The 23,809-nt window shown below is 42.7% G+C and overlaps 1 protein-coding gene across 1 annotated transcript; it reads left to right on the top strand.

The window, feature by feature from the left end:
* Positions 1-1,769: 1,769 nt before the first annotated feature.
* ppardb (peroxisome proliferator-activated receptor delta b) lies at positions 1,770-23,071 on the top strand. Its single transcript, XM_029724642.1, has 8 exons — positions 1,770-2,238; positions 3,950-4,402; positions 4,644-4,795; positions 5,438-5,576; positions 7,412-7,614; positions 9,647-9,853; positions 21,418-21,661; positions 22,004-23,071. Exons 2-8 carry the CDS (start codon positions 4,030-4,032, stop codon positions 22,249-22,251), a joined length of 1,566 nt encoding a protein of 521 aa, XP_029580502.1. The 5' UTR covers positions 1,770-2,238; positions 3,950-4,029; the 3' UTR covers positions 22,252-23,071.
* The last annotated feature ends 738 nt before the right edge of the window (positions 23,072-23,809 follow it).

Raw genomic sequence — 23,809 nt, 5'->3', positions numbered from 1 at the left:
ATATATCCTAACACGACTTTGTAAGGTAAAAAGACTCAAAACTCAAAAAGGGCTGACAGTGACTCCTCTTTTTCACCACCGGTGGCTAGGAAACGGCAGGCAAACGGCAGGCATCACAAACACCAGGAATCTTCAACTTCTCCACCTGCACACTTAATACTACCCCAGAAATCACTCCATTCAATGATACCCTATTCTTAAGCACAAAGCAAGAAACAAATCTTGGCCCAAGTTGCGTAACATGGAGCGCCCGCTCCCTCTGGGCCGAAGAAAATATCACAAGTCCACTTAAGGTTACCTTCACTGATTCAACTGCTCCCAACTTCTTTCCTAGCCACCCTGAAGCCACACATGGATCTGCCAAAAGGCAAGGATTTTCACCTAAAATGACATACCCAAATTAAACTGCCTGTAGCTCAGGACCTGAAGCAAGGACATGCATATGCTTGATACCATTTGAAAGGAAACACTTTGAAGTTTGCGGATATGTGAAATTAATGTAGGAGAATAACACATTACATCTGGTAAAAGATAATACAAACAAAAAACATGCGTTTAAAAAAAATAATTGTTCCATCATCTTTGAAATGCAAGATAAAGACCATAATATAATATTGCAGTTTAGGTGAAATTTAGATGATGCAGTGTGCACGCAAAGTTTCAGATAGATCCAGTAAAGCATTGCGATACTGGACAATATTTCTTATCAAGTCTGCCCAAATGTGCCAAATTGGTCAATTGATTTCATTTCATGTACATAGAGAACATACAAAAATGATATGGTAACACAACATTTAAGTTCACACTCCCAGGAATGTCATACATGATGGATCATTAGCTTATACACTAAATTTCACACATCTAAATGGCCAGGCGGGGTGGGTGTGAAGCCAGGGACAGCAGGGGTTCAAACTGTAGAATCCAGTTCCCACATTTGAATATAAAAATTGATTTTATCAAACAAAACAGCTACATTTTATCTCTGGGCCCTTCAGGATGACAAATCAGAGCAAGATTACTGAATGTAAATACATTATTTACCTTCAGAGGTGAATGTATCAAACCAGTTGCTGTGATACATTTTTGTTGTTGTGCGCTCTCCTCAAACAATAGCATAACATTTCACTGTAATAGCTACTGTAAATTGGACGGTTCAGTTAGATTAACAAGAATTTAAACTTTCTGCCCATATAAGACATGTCTATGTCCTGGAAAATTGCCTGTTACTTACGACATCATGCTAATCACATTAGCGCCCGTTAGCTCAACCGTCCTGGTCTCGGTCTTGCACATGGCTCACTCATTTTGCACTTGACACCAATCTTCTTCGGCACCCCATCTGAGGGAAAAAAATCGCCCTCTTCCACAAATTCAAATCTCTGCTTTCCTTATTCTCTTCAACCTCTTACTCCTGTTCTCCCAACATTGCTTGCGGCCTGTCCTCCACCGTGACCACCGGTGTTCAACCTTCCAAAGTTCTCCCATGTCACCCCTCTATTTTTTCACTAGCATTGACTTTGCTGATAAAAATTTTGTTGAGGTAAAATGTACTTGATATGCTTGTGATGTGTTGTCTCACCTGGCTATCTTAAAATGAATGCACTAACTGTAGGTCTGCTAAATTACTAAAATGTAAAATGAGGGGAACTCAGGGTAGTCACTAGTTACCACAGCCTCAAAGTCATAAAACCCGCCTATTTCTAACATTTATATTCTTCAAATTTGATTTGAAACCTAACCATAACCTTAATCACACTGCTAATCTAATGCTAACCCAAACCTTAAATTAAGACTAAAAAGCAAATTTATGTTTTCATGAATTTTTACGATATAGACAATTTTGCCTTTGTGATTCTGTAACGTTAATTAGTGGAAGCAGACACTCAGAGGGCAACAGCAGTGCGCGGAGAAGGTTGACTGAGTGAGGTGTATGATTCACACTGGGCTAACAGTAGTTAGCAAGAGCTCACTGAAAAGTTTAATACAAAATGTACTTTAACCAGCCAGTTACCAGACACGGAGACTGTACTGCAAGCATACAGTACAGACTATTTGACCGTATTGACAGATGAATTGGGATTTTTTTTTTTTTACAAGTTCAGAGCTAGCTAACGTAAGCTAGCTAGCGTTAGCTAGCAAACAGCACAGCCAGCGAATCGAATCAAGTGCTAATGGACACGACTTGGTAACTTCACCGGTACACATTCTTTGGAAAAGCAAGCAACACCATTGAGAAAGGTAAGAATGGTCTTACGGTTAGCTGCCATGCTAGGCTAGGCTAGCTAGTTTGCTATATTCACCGAGACAAAAACAACAACAGTTCAACTTATTCACTAGCTTGTCTTCTGCCTCTGGTCTGTACTCGAAACTTACACACATTGTTTATTTAGGATGATTGGTTTCACGTCACTATAGTTAAGTCTATAGATTTTCTTTCAATTCATGTTTGCATCTTCTGTCAATGTGCTTTTTGAATGCATGTTTTGGGATATGGAATTTGGATTCAATCAAATCAACCAGTCATGATTTTAACAGAAAAGTCTCATGATAAGCCTATATTGCTGACCAACTGTTGGTCAGACCCGCTGACCATATGAGCTGACTAGAAATCAAAGCAGCATTTGGTGTTGGAAGAGGCTGCATTGGGAAGAGGATGAATCAGAGATGTTTGTGATGCACTCACTAAAAAAACACTTTTTTGTGTGTCATGTATACTTATGTTGTGCTATTTTCGACCCTGTCTGTACCAATCAATGGTGCCAAGCCCTTTAGAATGACTCAGATATTCTGAGAACCAGCATGACAGGTTATTAGCTAGGTGACAAGTCTGAACGAGTGTTTGAACAGTCATTTCCTACAGTTTTTTTTCTTCTGTACTAGACTTGTTCTATAGAGTAATAGCCTAGAATTGGTATTAAAGGAAACATTTGTTGTCTCTTCACAGAGTCAAAGAAAAGGAAATGTTTTGACAAGTGTGGCATGCAGGTTGGTTTTGCTGAAACCTCAGACTGTTACCATAATTACCAAATTGCTTTTCAGTCTGAAAGAAGTTTGCCTAAAAAAAGTCTCTACAAGTCAGTCAGAATGTTGATTTTAAAATGATATTTACACATACTTTACTGGTTGTACATGCTGTTGGTTTTTTTGGCAGTAGGAAGTGGATATTGGGTATCCACAGGAAAGCCTTGTTTACTCTGCTTTTTGCTGCTCCAGTAGGTTCTGTTGCTTGCATTTTCAATCTCCTGACACATGCATGTGATGCACAATATGTAAACAATAGCTTAATGTTACCAAAAGTAGAGGACCTAAGCAAGTTAACTCGCAATCAGCTGTGAAATTTGCCAGCTGATAGCGTGGGACAACATTTGGTCTGTGGTTCGGTTAGGCTCGGCCATATCGTGCAAGTGTTTGTCATGTGCGAATTGCTTCAGTATTGAAAAAAAAAAGATATACAGACCATAGGGACAATATCAGGTAAAGTACGTTGAAATTAAGTTTGTTCAACATTCTGACTTGTAATGGGACTGTTTGGGAATGCTGAGCCTACATGTTAGAGATGAGTGTATGTATTTTACTCTTGGATTCTAAAAGAGGCTAAGGTTGGTTATGAGACTAGTGTTTGATTGCTGCACTAGCAGAGACAGTTCAGCTCACTCTTGCTCTCTCACCCTCTCTCTAATCCTACAACAAAGAACCCCAATAACTAGGTCATGTTCATTAGGCACCAAAACAGAAGAAAACTGTCTGAAACAGGGAGGGCCTACCAGGACTTGTCCAATAAGTATTGCACATTTTTTTTGTTTCAAATGTTTTGCTACAGTTTGCCATAATAACTTTACCTGGGTTTCCTTTTGATAAGAACCTAGTGATCCATTCAGTCATATGTCAAGTATATAGAGACGTAGATAGGTCTTTAAATGTTGTTGCATAATTACGCTGTTCCTTACAGCAACAGGGGAGACCATGTCAGCAACATCATGACAGACAGGGAAGAGGCGCTTTAGCACCCTGACCACAAGGTAAGGAGCCATGGATGTGTTACAGCAGCTACCTTCCCCTGAGCACCTTGAACAGGTGAATGGGGAGACTAGGACAGGCCCGCAGCCCCTATGTGGCCCAAACTTTCCACATCCCCGGAATACAGCAGCTGATGATATATGGACTGCAAGGGAGGTGGAGGCAGTGGCCCCTGACTTTGGAGGTTTGACGGACCTGCAGGAGCTGGGGGTTGAGGAGGGTGAAGGCAGTGGGGCGGAGAGGCCGAGGTCCCCCATCTCAAGGGTATCATGGAATGGTAGCCAACAGAATGGAGAGAATGGAGGAGGGGAAGAGGAGAGACTGGAGAAGGACAAGACTAGCTACAGCAGACAAGACAGTCCTGCTACTGATGACAACTATACAGGTAAAAGAGAGTAAATTAAATGCATGTCATTGGTTATATTTGAAATAATACGCTAAGTGGGATGTGATATGCTTCACTGTAATATTTTGGACTTATAGTGAATATGTCAGCAGACCAGAGCATATGGGTATGGCCTGGTCCCAGATCAGTTTAAGCTGGTAATACGAGTCTCTCGTACGACAAACTGTTATTCGTTGTGATGATTGTGTGATCAGATGGGTGTTGTCTCTCTGTGTGCCAGACCTGTCTCACACGTCGTCTCCCTCGCTGTCGGAGCAGCTGCGTCTGGGACGGGATGAGGCCACAGGCCCTGGTATCAACGTGGAGTGTAGGATCTGTGCTGACAAAGCTTCAGGGTTCCACTACGGTGTGCATGCCTGCGAGGGCTGCAAGGTGAGAGATTTTGCAAGTCTACCAATGGGTCTTAATAATCAATAAACATATTTGCTTAATGTTCTTAAGTCTTAAATCATGGAGGTTTTGTAATGGCTGCTAACAGCCTCAACCTGACCTGAGCTTAGCTTGAGTTTAGTTTGTGTCCTATGTGGCAGCATTCCAGTCCGGTAGCCCTTTCCTGCAGTCAAATGACCTAGTGGCCTCATGGGTGGAATGTTATTCATATTTTTCATAATTAAACATTATTTTAAATCACCCGTCGAAAATCCAGTCTTTCTATGTCAAACAGTTTTGTTATGTTTCAGTTTTCTGTGATGTGTATATAAAGTGTAATATTGGGATGCAAACTTAATATTGAATACATTTCAACTATATCTGACATGGTACAGGTGTCTTCTTTTTTTTAAAACCCATAACCATGTGTCGGAGGCGTATACTTTTGTTTCAAAGTAGATTTGTTTAAGACTACCACTCTGTGTGACCCTAATTTAGCCCACTGCAGTAAAATGTTATTAACCTGCAACTCAAGTTCAATGGCCTTAATGTGTGACTTGTGTTAAATCTGTCTTCCCTGTAATGCCTTCAATTGTAAATAAACTGAACTCGCTCTCTCTCTCCTGTGCGTATCATGTGGTCTAGGGCTTCTTCCGGCGGACCATTCGGATGAAGCTGGAGTACGAGCGCTGTGAGAGAGCCTGTAAGATCCTGAAAAAGAACCGCAATAAGTGCCAATACTGCCGCTTCCAGAAGTGCCTGGCCCTGGGCATGTCCCATGACGGTGAGAGGAGACCGTTAATGGGTCTTTCAGGGTCTGGAAATACTTGATCCTTTTACAGGTTAAGGGCCAGTTTCCCAGATGCAGATAAAGCCCTGGACTGAATGGAGGATCTTAATCTGTGTTTTGAAAACTGTCCCTAAGAACTACTGATAATGTGTTTTGATATTAACAATAATCATTTATGAAACTCTTGAATCTCATTTTGGTGGGGCTATACAGTGCATTTGAAAAGTACAGCCTTATTCTAAAATTTATTTATTTTTTAAATACCCCATAATGACAAAGAAAAACATGTTTTTCAAAATGTATTAAAAATAAAAACTGCTATCACATTTACATAGGTATTCAGACCCTTTACTCAGTACTTTGTTGAAGCAACTTTGGCAGCGATTAAAGCCTCGAGTGTTCTTGGGTATGATGCTACAAGCTAGGCGCACCAGGATTTGGGGAGTTTTTCCCATTCTCTGCAGATCCTCAAGTTTTGTCAGGTTAAATGGGGAGCGTCAGAGCACAGCTTTTTTTAGGTCTCTCCAGAGATGATTAATCTGGTTTAAGTCCGGCCTCTGGCTGGGCCACTCGAGGTCATTCAGAGACTTGTCCTGAAGCCACTCCTGCGTTGTTTTGGCTGTGTGCTTAGGGTCGTTGTCCTGTTGGAAGGTGAACCTTCACCCCCCAGTCTGAGGTCCTCAGCGCTCTGGAGCAGGTTTTCATCAATGATGTATCTGTACTTTGCTTCATTGATCTCTCCCTCGATCCTGACTAGTCTCCCAGTCCCTGCCGCTGAAAAACATCACCACAGCATGATGTTGCCACCACCATGCTTCACCGTAGGGATGGTGCCAGGTTTCTAACACGTGATGCTTGGCATTCAGTTCAGTCTTGATTTTATTCGACCAGAGAATCTTGTTTCTCATGGTCTGAGAGTCTAGGTACCTTTTGGCTAACTACAAGCGGGCTGGCATTTGCCTTCTACTGAGGAGTGGCTTCCGTCTGACCACTCTACCATAAAGGCCTGATTGGTCGAGATGGTTGTCCTTCTGGAAGATTCTCCCATCTCCACAGAGGAACTCTGGAGCTCTGCCGGAGTGACCATCGGGTTCTTGATCACCTCCCTGACCAAGGCCCTTCTCCCCCGATTGCTCAGTATGGCCGGGCGTCCAGCTCAAGGAAGACTCTTGGTTGTTCCAAACTTCTTCCATTTAAGTATGATGGAGGCCACTGTGTTCTTGGGGACCTTCAATGCTGCAGAAATGTTTTGGTACCCTTCCCCAGATCTGTTCCTCGACACAATCCTCTGTCGGAGCTCTACGGACAATTCCTTTGACCTCATGGCTTGGTTTTTGCTCTGACATGCACTGTCAACTATGGGACCTTATATAGACAGGTGTGTGCCATTTCCAAATCATGTCCAATCAATTGAATTTACCACAGGTGGACTCCAATCAGGTTGTAGAAACATCTCAAGGATGATCAATGGAAACAAGATGCACCTGAGCTCTATTTAGAGTATCATAGCAAAGGGTCTGAATACTTATGCCAATAAGGTATTTCTGTTTTTTTGTTATTTTAATATATTTTCACATATTTCTAAAAACCTGTTTTTGCTTTGTCATTATGGGGTATTGTGTGTAGATTGATGAGGAAAACAATACATTTCATTTTAGAATAACAAAATGTGGGAAAAGTCAAGGGGTCTGAATACTTTCCAAATGCACTGTACAGCTTTCGATGCAAATGCTACTGTCTACCCAGCGATCCAATATGGCTGTATGCATGATGCTAACCTGTCTGTTTCACCTTCAATGCTAACGCTACTCTGCCTGTTCGCCCGGTAGCGATCCGGTATGGGCGTATGCCGGGGGCTGAGAAGAAGAAGCTAGTGGCTGGCCTGCTAGCGGAGGAGCTGGACCCCCACCATCTTGGTGGCTCAGACCTCAAGACCCTGGCTAAACAGGTGTACCAAGCCTACCTGAAGAACCTCATTATGACCAAGAAGAAAGCCCGCAGCATCCTCACTGGCAAGACCAGCTGCACATCGGTACGCTCACTGTTATGTAAATATACACTGAGTGTGCAAAACATTGGGAACACCTGCTCTTTCCGTTACAGACTGACCAGGGGAATGCTATGATCCCTTATTGACGTCACCTGTTAAATCCACTTTAATCAGTGTAGATGAAGAGGAGGAGAGAGGTTAAAGAAGGATTTTAAAACCTTGTGACAATTGAGACATGGATTGTGTATGTGTGCTATTCAGAAGGTGAATGGGCAAGACAAAAGCTTAAAGTGCCTTTGAACGAGGTGTGGTTGTAGGTGCCAGGCGCACCTGTTTGAGTGTGTCAAGAACAGCAACGTTGCTGGGTTTTTCACGCTCAACAGTTTCCTGTGTGTATCAAGAATGGTCCACTACCCAAAGGACATCAAGCCATCTTGACACAACTGTGGGAAGCATTGGAGTCAACATGGGCCAGTATCCCTGTGGAACGCTTTCGACACCTTGTAGAGTCCATGCCCGACATTTTGAGGCTGTTCTGAGGGCAAAAGGGGGGTGCAAGTCAATATTAGGAAGGTGTAACGAATATTTTGTACACTCTGTTGACGCCCTTGATAAAGATGAGAAAAAAAGTCTATAAAATAAATGGTGGTCAAAATTATTGGCACCCCTGTTTTCAATACTCCAGCATCCTTCCCTGGCGAGGATAATGACAGGGACTTTTTCTATAATGTTTTTATGAAGGCGTATCCTACCTTGGTGCAACCATAAAAGTCTTCCTCATAATGAAGCTCAGAGAGTGTGTTCTAAAGGTTCTAACCGGAGGTGTTACCAATACCCATGCACAGTCAGGTCCAAAATGATTGGCACCGTTGATAAAGATTAGCAAAAAAGACTGTATAAAATAAATAATACAGGTACATTACGTGCATATATTATTTTATACTAAAAATACAAATACCCAAAAAGATAAGGGTTAAAATGATTGGCACCGTTTTCAGTACTCCATCACCCTACCCTTATGTTTTATGAGATTGGAGAACACATTGGGAGAGATCTTAGAACATTCCTCCACACAGAATCTTTCCTGATCCTTGATATCCTTTGTCTGTGCTGATGGACTGCCCTCTTCAATTCAAACCACAGTTTTGCAATGGGGTTCAAGTCCGAGGACTGAGATAGTCATTGCAAAATGTAGATTTTTGTGGTCAATTAACCATTTCTTTGTGGATTTTGATGTGTGCTTGGGGCTGTTGTCTTGCTGGAAGATCCACTTGTGGCCAAACCAGGTTTTTGGCCAAACAGCTCTATTTTCATTTCACCTGAACACAGCACCGCCTGGAGTTCGATAAACGGCACTGGCACTTGGATTGAAACCGGTGCTATGGTCAGATGACATGAAACCCAGTGGTGGGTTGAAGAATGGAAGCATTTGCAGAAAAGTACCTCATACCTACAGTAAAAGATGGTTGTGGATATTTTATGTTATGGGCCTATTTTGCTTCCACTGGTCCTGGGGTTCCTGTCACGGTCAAAGGCATCATGAACTTTACCAAGTACCAGGACGTTTCTGCCAAAAACCTGGTTGCCTCTGCCTTAATTTAACTAGGGAAGTCAGTTAATAACAAATTCTTATTTACAACAATGGCCTAGGAACAGTGGGTTAACTGCCTTGTTCAGGGGCAGAACAACAGATTTTTACCATGTCAGCTCGGGGATTCGCCTTCCAAGCTGAACCAATGATGTGTAGGTTTATGGTCATAACTCACAACAACCCCTCTGAGCTTGGATGAGGGGTAGGCTTTTCTGGTTGCACCAATGTAGATGCATATTACTAGTAATCTCCTCATGGAAAAATTTAGTGGCTGATTATTTGTAGAGCTCTTTAGTTTTTAATTAGCCTCTTATCAATCTGTTTTTCGTAATGAGTTTTAACTTGTCATTAACAATTACATATAGTTGTTTTGTCTCCCGAGACCTATAAGAGCAAGGGTTTTTGTTTAGCTGAATAGTTTTTAAAGAAAAGGAAGACCAGACTATTAAAAGATGAATGCTTTCTCTCTCTCTCCCCTGGCAGCCGTTTGTGATCCATGATGTGGACACCCTGTGGCAAGCAGAGAGTGGTCTAGTGTGGAACCAGTTAATCCCGGGCGCGCCCCTCACAAAGGAGATAGGGGTACACGTGTTTTACCGCTGTCAGTGCACCACGGTGGAGACGGTACGAGAGCTAACTGAGTTCGCCAAGAACATCCCAGGGTTTGTGGATCTCTTCCTCAACGACCAGGTATGGCATGGAAAACGGTCTCCCTCTCAAATTTCTTGTTAATAAACAATAGTTTTGGCAAGTCGGTTAGGACATCTACTTTGTGCATGACACAAATAATTTTTCCAACAATTGTTTACAGAGATTATTTAACGTATAATATCACAATTCCAGTGGGTCAGAAGTTTACATACACTAAGTTGACTCTGCCTTTTAAACAGCTTGGAAAATTCCCGAAAATGATGTCATGGCTTTAGAAGCTTCTGATAGGCTAATTGACATCCTTTGAGTCAATTGGAGGTGTACCTGTGGATGTATTTCAAGGCCTACCTTCAAACTCAGTCTCTCTTTGCCTGACATCATTGGAAAATCAAAAGAAATCAGCCAAGACCTCAGGAAAAAAATTGTAGACCTCCACAAGTCTGGTTCATCCTTGGGAGCAATTTCCAAACGCCTGAAGGTACCACGTTCATCTGTACAAACAATAGTACGCAAGTATAAACACCATGAGACCACGCAGCCGTCATACCGCTCAGGAAGGAGACGCGTTCTGTCTCCTAGAGATGAACATACTGTGGTGTGAAAAGTGCAAATCAAATCAACAACAGCAAAGGACCTTGTAGAGATGCTGGAGGAAACGGGTACAAAAGTATCTATATCCACAGTAAAACGAGTCCTATATCGACATAACCTGAAGGCCGCTCAGCAAGGAAGAAGCCACTGCTCCAAAACCGGCATAAAAAAAAAACAGACTACGGTTTGCAACTGCACATGGGGACAAAGATCGTACTTTTGGAGAAATGTCCTCTGATCTGATGAAAAATATATATAACTGTTTGGCCATAATGACCATCGTTATGTTTGGAGGAAAAAGGGTGAGGCTTGCAAGCCGAAGACACCATCCCAACCATGAAGTACGGGGTGGCAGCATCATGTTGTGGGGGTGCTTTGCTGCAGGAGGGAATGGTGCACTTCACAAAATAGATGGCATCATGAGGTAGGAAAATTATGTGGATATATTGAAGCAACATCTCAAGACATCAGTCAAGAAGTTAAAGCTTGGTCGCAAATGGGTCTTCCAAATGGACAATGACCTCAAGCATACTTTGAAAGTTGTGGCAAAATGGCTTAAGGACAACAAAGTCAAGGTATTGGAGTGGCCATCACAAACCCTGACCTCAAACCTGTAGAAAATTTCTGAGCAGAACTGAAAAAGCATGTGCGAGCAAGGAGGCATACAAACCTGACTCAGTTACACCAGCTCTGTCAGGAGGAATGGGACAAAATTCACCCAACTTATTGTGGGAGTCTTGTGGAAGGCTACTCGAAACGTTTGACCCAAGTTAAACAATTTAAAGGCAATGTATACTTCCGACTTCAACTGTACAAGGGAACACTTAAACAACACAATGTAACTCCAAGTCAATCACACTTCTGTGAAATCAAACTGTCCACTTAGGAAGCAACCCCACCCACTTTGCCAAAGCACAGCCCCCACACCACTAGAGGGATATCTACAACCACCAACTTACCGTCCGAAGACAAGGCCGAGTATAGCCCACAAAGATCTCCGCCACGGCACAACCCAAGGGGGGGGCGCCAACCCAGACAGGAAGACCACGTCAGTGGCTCAACCTACTCAAGTGACGCACCCCTCCCATGGACGGCATGGAAGAGCACCAGTAAGTCAGTGACTCAGCCCCTGTAAAAGGGTTAGAGGCAGAGAATCCCAGTGGGAAGAGGGGAACCGACAAGGCAGAGACAGCAAGGGCGGTTCGTTGCTCCAGCCTTTCCGTTCACCTTCACACTCCTGGGCCAGACTATACTTAATCATAGGACCTACTGAAAAGATAAGTCTTCAGTAAAGACTTAAAGGTTGAGACTGAGTCTGCGTCTCTCACATGGGTAGGCAGACCATTCCATAAAAATGGAGCTCTATAGGAGAAAGCCCTACCTCCAGCCGTTTGCTTAGAAATTCTAGGGACAATTAGGAGGCCTGCGTCTTGTGACCGTAGCGTACGTGTAGGTATGTACGGCAGGACCAAATCGGAAAGATAGGTAGGAGCAAGCCCATGTAATGCTTTGTAGGTTAGCAGTAAAACCTTGAAATCAGCCCTTGCCTTAACAGGAAGCCAGTGTAGGGAGGCTAGCACTGGAGTAATATGATCAATTTTTTTGGTTCTAGTCAGGATTCTAGCAGCCGTATTTAGCACTAACTGAAGTTTGTTTAGTGCTTTATCCGGGTAGCCGGAAAGTAGAGCATTGCAGTAGTCGAGCCTAGAAGTAACAAAAGCATGGATTAATTTTTCTGCGTCATTTTTGGACAGAAAGTTTCTGATTTTTGCAATGTTACGTAGATGGAAAAAAGCTGTCCTTGAAGCGGTCTTGATATGTTCTTCAAAAGAGAGATCAGGGTCCAGAGTAACGCCGAGGTCCTTCACAGTTTTATTTGAGACGACTGTACAACCATCCAGATTAATTGTCAGATTCAACAGAAGATCTCTTTGTTTCTTGGGACCTAGGACAAGCATCTCTGTTTTGTCCGAGTTTAAAAGTAGAACATTTGCAGCCATCCACTTCCTTATGTCTGAAACACAGGCTTCTAGCGAGGGCAATTTTGGGGCTTCACCATGTTTCATTGAAATGTACAGCTGTGTGTCGTCCGCATAGCAGTGAAATTTAACATTATGTTTTCGAATGACATCCCCAAGAGGTAAAATATATAGTGAAAACAATAGTGGTCCTAGAACGGAACCTTGAGGAACACCGAAATTTACAATTGATTTGTCAGAGGACGAACCATTCACAGAGACAAACTGATATCTTTCCGACAGATAAGATCTAAACCAGGCCAGAACTTGTCCATGTAGACCAATTTGGGTTTCCAATCTCTCCAAAAGAATGTGGTGATCGATGGTATCAAAAGCGGCACTAAGATCTAGGAGCATGAGGACAGATGCAGAGCCTCGGTCTGACGTCATTAAAAGGTCATTTACCACCTTCACAAGTGCAGTCTCAGTGCTATGATGGGGTCTAAAACCAGACTGAAGCGTTTCGTATACATTGTTTGTCTTCAGGAAGGCAGTGAGTTGCTGCGCAACAACTTTTTCTAAAATTTTTGAGAGGAATGGAAGATTCGATATAGGCCGATAGTTTTTTATAATTTCTGGGTCAAGATTCGGCTTTTTCAAGAGAGGCTTTATTACTGCCACTTTTAGTGAGCTTGGTACACATCCGGTGGATAGAGAGCCGTTTATTATGTTCAACATAGGAGGGCCAAGCACAGGAAGCAGCTCTTTCAGTAGTTTAGTTGGAATAGGGTCCAGTATGCAGCTTGAGGGTTTGGAGGCCATGATTATTTTCATCATTGTGTCAAGAGATATAGTACTAAAACACTTTAGTATCTCCCTTGATCCTAGGTCCTGGCAGAGTTGTGCAGACTCAGGACAATGGAGCCCTGGAGGAATACCCAGATTTAAAGAGGAGTCCGTAATTTGCTTTCTAATGATCATGATCTTTTCCTCAAAGAAGTTCATAAATGTATTACTGCTGAAGTGAAAGCCATCCTCCATTTGCGAATGCTGCTTTTTAGTTAGCTTTGCGACAGTGTCAAAAAGAAATTTTGGATTGTTCTTATTTTCCTCAATTAAGTTGGAAAAATAGGATGATCGTGCAGCAGTGAGGGCTCTTCGATACTGCACGGTACTGTCTTTCCAAGCTAGTCGGAAGACTTCCAGTTTAGTGTGGCGCCATTTCCGTTCCAATTTTCTGGAAGCTTGCTTCAGAGCTCGTGTATTTTCTGTATACCAGGGAGCTAGTTTCTTATGACAGATGTTTTTAATTTTTAGGGGTGCAACTGCATCTAGGGTATTGCGCAAGGTTAAATTGAGTTCCTCGGTTAGGTGGTTAACTGATTCTTGTACTCTGACGTCCTTGGGTAGGCAGAGGGAGTCTGGAAGGGCATCAAGGAATCTTTGGGTTGTCTGAGAATTTATAGCACGACTTTTAATCTTCCTTGGTTGGGGTCTGAGCAGATTATTTGTTGCAATTGTAAACGCAATAAAATGGTGGTCCGATAATCCAGGATTATGAGGAAAAACATTAAGATCCACAACATTTATTCCATGGGACAAAACTAGGTCCAGAGTATGACTGTGGCAGTGAGTAGGTCCAGAGACATGTTGGACAAAACCCACTGAGTCGATGATGGCTCCGAAAGCCTTTTGGAGTGGGTCTGTGGACTTTTCCATGTGAATGTTAAAGTCACCAAAAATTAGAATATTATCTGCTATGACTACAAGATCCGATAGGAATTCAGGGAACTCAGTAAGGAACACTGCATATGGCCCAGGAGGCCTGTAAACAGTAGCTATAAAAAGTGATTGAGTAGGCTGCATAGATTTCATGACTAGAAGCTCAAAAGACGAAAACGTCATTGTTTTTTTTTTTTGTAAATTGAAATTTGCTATCGTAAATGTTAGCAACACCTCCGCCTTTGCCGGATGCACGGGGGGTATGGTCACTAGTGTAACCAGGGGGTGAGGCCTCATTTAACACAGTAAATTCATCAGGCTTAAGCCATGTTTCAGTCAGGCCAATCACATCAAGATTATGATCAGTGATTAGTTCATTGACTATAACTGCCTTGGAAGTGAGGGATCTAACATTAAGTAACCCAATTTTGAGATGTGAAGTATCACAATCTCTTTCAATAATGGCAGGAATGGAGGAGGTCTTTATACTAGTAAGATTACTGAAGCAAACACCGCCATTTTTAATTTTGCCCAACCTAGATCGAGGCACAGACACGGTCTCAATGGGGAAAGCTGAGCTGACTACGCTAACTGTGCTAGTGGCAGACTCCACTAAGCTGGCAGGCTGGCTAACAGCCTGCTGCCTGGCCTGCACCCTATTTCATTGTGGAGCTAGAGGAGTTAGAGCCCTGTCTATGTTCGTAGATAAGATGAGAGCACCCCTCCAGCTAGGATGGAGTCCGTCACTCCTCAGCAGGCCAGGCTTGGTCCTGTTTGTGGGTGAATCCCAGAAAGAGGGCCAGTTATCTACAAATTCTATCTTTTGGGAGGGGCAGAAAACAGTTTTCATCCAGCGATTGAGTTGTGAGACTCTGCTGTAGAGCTCATCACTCCCCCTAACTGGGAGGGGGCCAGAGACAATTAATCGATGCCGACACATCTTTCTAGCTGATTTACATGCTGAAGCTATGTTGCGCTTGGTGACCTCTGACTGTTTCATCCTAACATCGTTGGTGCCGACGTGGATAACAATATCTCTATACTCTCTACACTCGCCAGTTTTAGCTTTAGCCAGCACCGTCTTTAGATTAGCCTTAACGTCGGTAGCCCTGCCCCCTGGTAAACAGTGTATGATCGCTGGATGATTAGTTTTAAGTCTAATACTGCGGGTAATGGAGTCGCCAATGACTAGGGTTTTCAATTTGTCAGAGCTAATGGTGGGAGCCGTCGGCGTCTCAGACCCCACAACGGGAGGAGCAGAGACCAGAGAAGTCTCGGACTCCGACTCGCTTAACGGGGAGAACCGGTTGAAAGTTTCTGTCGGCTGAATAAGCGACACCGGTTGAGCATTCCTACAGCGTTTCCCTCCAGACGCCATGAGAAAGATGTCTGGCTGCGGGGACCGTGCGAGGGGGTTTATACTAACGTTACTATCTGTACTTGCTGGTGGCACAGACGCTGTTTCATCCTTTCCTACACTGAAATTACCCTTGCCTAACGATTGCGTCTGAAGCTGGGCTTGCAGCACAGCTATCCTCGCCGTAAGGCGATCGTTCTCCTGTATATTATAAGTACAACGACTGCAATTAGAAGGCATCATGTTAATGTTACTTAGCTTCGGCTGTTTGAAGTCCTGACGAACCATGTCCAGATAAAACCTCCGGGGTAGGAAAGTTGAATGAAAAAAAAAAGTTGAGTGAGGGAAAAAGTAAAAATATACGGTAATGAAAAAGTAAAAACCGTCAGGTAGCAAAGTAAAAACGGCAACAAAAACACACAGCAGCGTAAACAAGTCTGCAAGTTGTGACCGGAGTTGTTACAGACAGATTATTTCACTTATAATTCACTGTATCACAATTCCACTGGGCATCAATGCGAGCTGTCGCAAGAAGGTTTGCTGTGTCTGTCAGCGTAGTGTCCAGAGCATGGAGGCGCTACCAGGAGACAGGCCAGTACATCAGGAGACGTGGAGGAGGCCGTAGGAGGGCAACAACCCAGCAGCAGGACCGCTACCTCCGCGTTTGTGCAAGGAGGAGCAGGAGGAGCACTGCCAGAGCCCTGCAAAATGACCTCCAGCAGGCCACAAATGTGCATGTGTCTGCTCAAACGGTCAGAAACAGACTCCATGAGGGTGGTATGAGGGCCCGACGTCCACAGGTGGGGGTTGTGCTTACAGCCCAACACCGTGCAGGACGTTTGGCATTTGCCAGAGAACACCAAGATTGGCAAATTCGCCACTGGCGCCCTGTGCTCTTCACAGATGAAAGCAGGTTCACACTGAGCACATGTGACAGACGTGACAGAGTCTGGAGATGCCGTGGAGAACGTTCTGCTGCCTGCAACATCCTCCAGCATGACCGGTTTGGCGGTGGGTCAGTCATGTTGTGGGGTGGCATTTCTTTGGGGGGCCGCACAGCCCTCCATGTGCACGCCAGAGGTAGCCTGGCTGCCATTACGTACCGAGATGAGATCCTCAGACCCCTTGTGAGACCATATGCAGGTGCGGTTGGCCCTGGTTTCCTCCTAATGCAAGACAATGCTAGACCTCATGTGGCTGGAGTGTGTCAGCAGTTCCTGCAAGAGGAAGGCATTGATGCTATGGACTGGCCCGCCTGTTCCCCAGACCAGAATCCAATTGAGCACATCTGGGACTTCATGTCTCGTTCCATCCACCAACGCCACGTTGCACCACAGACTGTCCAGGAGTTGGCGGATGCTTTAGTCCAGGTCTGGGAGGAGATCCCTCAGGAGACCATCCGCCACTTCATCAGGAGCATGCCCAGGCGTTGTATGGAGGTCATACAGGCACGTGGAGGCCACACACACTACTGAGCCTCATTTTGACTTGTTTTAAGGACATTACATCAAAGTTGGATCAGCCTGTAGTGTGGTTTTCCACTTTAATTTTGAGTGTGACTCCAAATCCAGACCTCCATGGGTTGATAAATTGGATTTCCATTGATTATTTTTGTGTGATTTTGTTGTCAGCACATTCAACTACGAAAAGAAAAAAGTATTTAATAAGATTATTTCATTCATTCAGATCTAGGATGTGTTATTTTAGTGTTCGCTTTATTTTTTTGAGCAGTGTATATATACACACTATTTTTGAATATACATTTATTCCCCGCAAAACCTACCACCCCTCCCCCAATTGGAGTAAACTAATCAACAAAAGCATTTAGGCTTCTAACTTCAGTTTATACATAAACTCAGCAAAAAAGAAACATCCCTTTTTCTGGACTCTGTCTTTCAAAGATAATTCGTAAAAATCCAAATAACTTTATAGATCTTTATTGTAAAGGGTTTAAACACTGTTTCCCATGCTTGTTCGATGAACCATAAACAATTAATGAACATGCACCTGTGGAACGGTCGTTAAGACACTAACAGCTTACAGACGGTAGGCAATTAAGATCACAGTTATGAAAACGTAGGACACTAATGAGGCCATTCTACTGACTCTGAAAAACACCAAAAGAAAGATGCCCAGGGTTCCTGCTCATCTGCATGAACGTGCCTTATTCATGCTGCAAGGAGGCATGAGGACTGCAGATGTGGCCAGGGCAATAAATTGCAATGTCCGTACTGTGAGACGCTTAAGACAGCGCTACAGGGAGACAGGCCGGACAGCTGATCGTCCTCACAGTGGCAGATCACGTGTAACACCTGCACAGGATCGGTACATCCGAACATCACACCTGTGGGACAGGTACAGGATGGCAACAACAACTGCCCGAGTTACACCAGGAACGCACAATCCCTCCATCAGTGCTCAGACTGTCCACAATAGGCTGAGAGAGGCTGGACTAAGGGCTTATAGGCCTGTTGTAAGGCAGGTCCTCACCAGACATCACCGGCAACAACGTTGCCTATGGGCACAAACCCACCGTCGCTGGACCAGACAGGACTGGCTAAAAGTGCTCTTCTCTGACGAGTCCCGGTTTTGTCTCACCAGGGGTGATGGTCGGATTCGTGTTTATCGTCGAAGGAATGAGTGTTACACCGAGGCCTGTACTCTGGAGCAGGATCGATTTGGAGGTGGAGGGTCCATCATGGTCTGGGGTGGTGTGTCACAGCATCATCAGACTGAGCTTGTTGTCATTGCAGGCAATCTCAACGCTGTGCTTAAGAGAAGACATCCTCCTCCCTCATGTGTACCCTTCCTGCAGGCTCATCCTGACATGACCCTCCAGCATGACAATGCCACCAACCATACTGCTCGTTCTGTGCGTGATTTCCTGCAAGACAGGAATGTCAGTCAGTGTTCTGCCATGGCCAGCGAAGAGCCCGGATCTCAATCCCATTGAGCACATCTGGGACCTGTTGGATCAGAGGGTGAGGGCTAGGGCCATTCCCCCCCCCCCAGAAATGTCCGGGAACCTTGGTGGAAGAGTGGGGTAACATCTCACAGCAAGAACTGGCAAATCTGGTGCAGTTCATGAGGAGGAGATGCACTGCAGTACTTAATGCAGCTGGTGGCCACACCAGATACTGACTGTATCTTTTGATTTTGTTCAGAGACCCGTTATTCCATTTATGTTAGTCACGTGTCTGTGGAATTTGTTCAGTTTGTCTCAGTTGTTGAATCTTATGTTCTTACAAATATTTACACAAGTTAAGTTTGCTGAGTTTATTATACACATTTTGCAGACACAATCTATTATACAATAGTTATATAATTTGTTTGTTTTTAGTCCTTCCTCTATTTCTAATGTCCATCCAGTTTGATTTCTATTTGTAACTGTGCTATTTCACTAAATATATTTTTACAGACCTTGCATGTTTTACATTTATCTTGTTGTCAGCTCCATTCAACCCCTCCCATCTATCTCTTAACACCATCCATGTTGTATTTCTATTTGCCATATATTTTTCAACTGTACTGTGATCCTTCACAAAAGTACTGAACCTTTCTATTCTCATAGTTTCCACATTCTAACTCAAAGAAACATTTTTGCAAAAATGATTATTATATTATTGATTGATTGTCTTTTCAAATCACCCAGTATTGATATCTGCAGCTTTAGTTCTAGATAAATGTTGCAATTCTTCAGCCATAACTGGACCTATTGACAAAAAAATGAGCAACATATAGACAGTACCAAAATAAATGATCTAATGACTCTGCCTCCTCGCTGCAAAATCTGCAGAGCTGGGAAGATTGTGTGTGTGTGTGTGTGTGTGTGTGTGTGCGCGTGTGCACACACACATGTATGTATGTATGTATGTATGTATGTATGTATGTGTGTGTGTGTGTATGTATGTAACATTCTATTGGTTGCAAGAATTTTGTATAATTTAAATGGGAAAATTCAAAGTTTTGAATCCGGCGTTGTTTTGCGTGTCAATTCAAAAACCATGTGCCATGGAATCTGTACATCACAAATCTCTTCCCAACTATTTTGCAATTTATTTGGCAAAGCTGTCAATTTTTTGGTCCTTAAATGTAATGTAATTTTGGGTAGAGCAGACATTTCTGTTTTAGCTGCATGTGTGACAACTCCACCAGTCCTATAAAAATTATACCTTTTTTTGAGATCATTTCTTTCTTTTGGGATTTGTATACCGAGTATGTCCACATCCCTGTCAGACCATTTATTGGTAAACTACACGGTAATGTAAAAGTTGCATTTTTTTAGTGACCCAATACGTAATATCATAATTTAGTTTTAATCAAGAGAAATTAGCAAAAGTATCCAGATCCTCTGAGGCTGTGGGAGGGATCAAAATTGTGGATTTGAAAGAAAACAACATGAATTAAACATGAATTAAAAACAAACACCTTTGTTTTTAAGCCACGGATTTCTAATCCCTTAATATTATTGTTGGATCTAATTTTAACAGCTAATTTCGATGGCAATAATAAATAGATATGCCGATAGTGGACAACCCTTGTTTTACTCCTCTTGGCAGTTTAAAACTTTCAGAGATGTAGCCATTATTTACTATTTTACACCTAGGGTTACAAAACGTAACTTTAACACATTTTATAAGAGATTCTCCAAAATTGAAATATTCTAGGCATTTATATATAAACTCCAGTCGTACTTTATCAAAAGCCTTTTCAAAATCAGCAATGAAAACCAGGCCTGGTTTCCCTGATATTTCATAGTATTCTATTGCTTCCAGTACTTGTCTTATATTATCTCCATTGTATTGTCCATGTAAAAAACCTGTCTGCCTAGGATGAATAATATCTGACAATATCTTTTTAATTCTCTGCGCCAAGCATTTAACAAACAATTTTGCATCACAACTCTGAAGTGTAAGACACCTCCAATTTTTTAAATGGACTGGATCTTTTATATATATATTTATTTATTTATTTATTTATTTATTTATTTTATTTATTTATTTGGATCCTGTTTCAGTAATAATAAAATCAGACCTTCAGGTTGTGTCTGATAATCTACCGTTTATATAGGAGTGGTTAAAACATGCTAATAATGGTCCTCTGAGTATATCAAAACAAGTTTGGTACACTTCCACTGGTATGCCATCCAGCCCTGGAGTTTTCCCAGCCTTAAAGGCTTTAATTGCATCTAGAAGTTCCTCCTCTAATTTGGCCTTCACATGAGTCTTTCTGTACAGATGTTAATTTTAAATTATTAATTGGGAAAAAAATATTATAATTAGCTTTGGTTAGTAGAGATGGAGGAGACTAAGAATGTTTTCATTTCAAAGTACTTCCTCTTTCAAAATATCATTCGGTGAATCATGCGTGACTCCACATGTAACAAGTTTCAATTTTTTTTAAATGGTAGCATTTCTATGTTGAAGATAAAAATATATAATTTGGTGCATTTTTCCACATTTCTATCCAGTTCACTTTATTTTTATAATATATTACACTGGATCTTTCTTGAATAAGTTCCTCCAGTTCTTTTTGTTTTTCCTCTTGCTTATTCTGTGCCTCTGGTACAGTTTTTTTATTGCTATCTAACTGTACTGTTAGTCCTTCAATTTCCTTTGTTAATATAGACTCTTGATCTGAATTGCTTTTGTTTTATAGATGAGTACTGAATTGCATGGCCTCTAAAGGCACATTTTAAAAGTGTCCCATACAAAAAGGCGATCTGTTGCACCTATGTTATGTCGGGTGAAAAAACAAAAACAAGCATCCTTGTCTTTTCACTTATTGATTATCAACTTCATTTCTTGTCACACTCAGTGAAATGTACTGACAGTAATGTAGAAATATCTCCCATAGTTATACGATGAAATCATCATGCATTTTCTTTTGTCAACTGTTGAAACTGCTCTTAATGGCACTTTTACTTTGGTGTTGAATTCTAATTTCTCCCCTATTTACCTGCCTGCTTCCATCAGGTGACACTACTGAAGTATGGCGTCCACGAGGCCATCTTCGCCATGCTGCCCTCCCTCATGAACAAAGATGGCCTCCTGGTGGCTAACGGGAAGGGCTTTGTGACCAGGGAGTTCCTGAGGAGCCTCCGTAAACCCTTCAGTGAGATCATGGAGCCCAAGTTTGAGTTTGCTGTGAAGTTCAATGCTCTGGAGCTGGATGACAGTGACCTGGCTCTGTTTGTGGCCATTATCATCCTGTGTGGAGGTATGGTATACTTTTGTACTAGTAGTATCACAGTAACTCTGACATTAGTACTGTTCTCCCCTAATAACCCTGGCTCTAATTGTTGTTCGTAGCCATTATTATCCTGTCTGGAGTTGAGGGGGAGCTCTTTCTCAATTCATCTTTCCCTCGATTCCTGGTATCCTCTCTCCTCACCTCTTTTGCAAAACACATTGGAGAATAAGATATGATCCAAAATGGTTGAGAAGGTGAGGAGATAGGATGCGTGGAGTCACGGAAAGCTTTTAGTGAGGTTGTGCTGTGAGTTGGCAGCTCTGTCACGTCTGTGGTCTACTCATCTAACTATTCTCGATCTATCTGCAGACCGCCCGGGGCTAATGAACGTGAAGCAGGTAGAACAGAGTCAGGACGGTATTCTCCAGGCCTTGGACCAGCACCTGCAGGCCAACCACCAGGACTCCCTCTACCTCTTCCCCAAGCTGCTGAACAAGATGGCCGACCTCAGACAGCTGGTCACAGAGAACGCCCTGCTGGTGCAGAAGATCAAGAAGACAGAGTCGGAGACCTCTCTGCACCCTCTACTACAGGAGATCTATAAGGACATGTACTGACTGGACTAAACCAGACTGAACCTGTACTGACTGGACTAAACCAGACTGAACCTGTACTGACTGGACTAAACCAGACTGAACCTGTACTGACTGGACTAAACCAGACTGAACCTGTACTGACTGGACTAAACCAGACTGAACCTGTACTGACTGGACTAAACCAGACTGAACCTGTACTGACTGGACTAAACCAGACTGAACCTGTACTGACTGGACTAAACCAGACTGAACCTGTACTGACTGGACTAAACCAGACTGAACCTGTACTGACTGGACTAAACCAGACTGAACCTGTACTGACTGGACTAAACCAGACTGAACCTGTACTGACTGGACTAAACCAGACTGAACCTGTACTGACTGGACTAAACCAGACTGAACCTGTACTGGGACTTGCTGCACCCGCTAGTGCAGGATTTCTACAAGGACATGTACTAGTCTCCTCAAAATAGTGCACAACATAGGGAATAGGGTGCCATTTCGGACACACCCCGAGTCTGAGATCTCATTGATCCCGCTACTGCAGGAGCTCAACAAGAACATGACTGGACACAGTGGCCTAAACCCGACCAACTCGGACTAGACTTTGCTGCATCTGCTACTACAGGAATGGGACTAAACCAGATTTAACAGGATGAGACCGTACTTTGCTGCACTCTCTACTGTAGGAGATCTATAAAGACATTCATGTACTAGTCCTCCTCATAAGCAGAGCCACGCTGTTCAATTCAATACTTTATTGTCCGCTTAGAGCAAATACTGTTGTTGACAGCAATATGTTTACATAATGATGTTATGTATATATTAATGTACAATACCAGTCAAAAGTTTGGAAACACCTACTCATTCCAGGGTTTTATTTTATTTTTTACTATTTTCTATATTGTAGAATAATAGTTTAGACATCAAAACTATGAAATAACACACATGGAATCATGTAGTAACCAAAAAAGGGTTAAATCAAAATATGTTTTAGATTTGAGATTCTTCAAAGTAGCCACCCTTTGACAGCTTTGCACACTCTTGGCATTCTCTCAAACAGCTTCATGATGTAGTCACCTGGAATACATTGCAATTAACAGGTGTGCCTTGTTAAAAGTTAATTTGTGGAATTTCTTTCCTTAATGCGTTTGAGCTAATCAGTTGTGTTGTGACAAGGTAGGAGTGGCATGAACAGCTCAAATAAGCAAAGAGAAACAACAGTCCATCATTACTTTAAGACATGAAGGTCAGTCAATCCAGAAAATTTCAAGAGCTTTGAATGTTTCTTCAAGTGCAGTCGCAAAAACCATCAAGTGCTATGATAAAACTGGTTCTCATGAGGACCGCCACAGGAAAGGAAGACCCAGAGTTACCTCTGCTGCAGAGGATAAGTTCATTAGAGTTAACTGCACCTCAGATTGCAGCCCAAATAAATGCTTCACAGAGTTCAAGTAACAGACACATCATGGCCGAATTGCTGCAAAGAAACCACTACTAAAGGATACCAATAAGAAGAAGATACTTTCTTGGGGCAAGAACACGAGCAGTGGACAATAGACGGGTGGAAATCTGTCCT

This window comes from Salmo trutta, chromosome 30 (assembly GCF_901001165.1).
Source record: "Salmo trutta chromosome 30, fSalTru1.1, whole genome shotgun sequence".
NCBI classification, from domain to species: domain Eukaryota; kingdom Metazoa; phylum Chordata; class Actinopteri; order Salmoniformes; family Salmonidae; genus Salmo; species Salmo trutta.
This window is presented reverse-complemented; position numbering and strand designations above follow the sequence as displayed.

Coding starts and splice junctions, on each gene's coding strand:
- ppardb (XM_029724642.1), top strand. CDS start 4,030: ATGGATGTGTTACAGCAGCTACCTTCCCCTGAGCACCTTGAACAGGTG. Junction 4,403..4,643: donor TACTGATGACAACTATACAG/GTAAAAGAGAGT, acceptor TCTGTGTGCCAG/ACCTGTCTCACACGTCGTCT. Junction 21,662..22,003: donor CATTATCATCCTGTGTGGAG/GTATGGTATACT, acceptor ATCTATCTGCAG/ACCGCCCGGGGCTAATGAAC.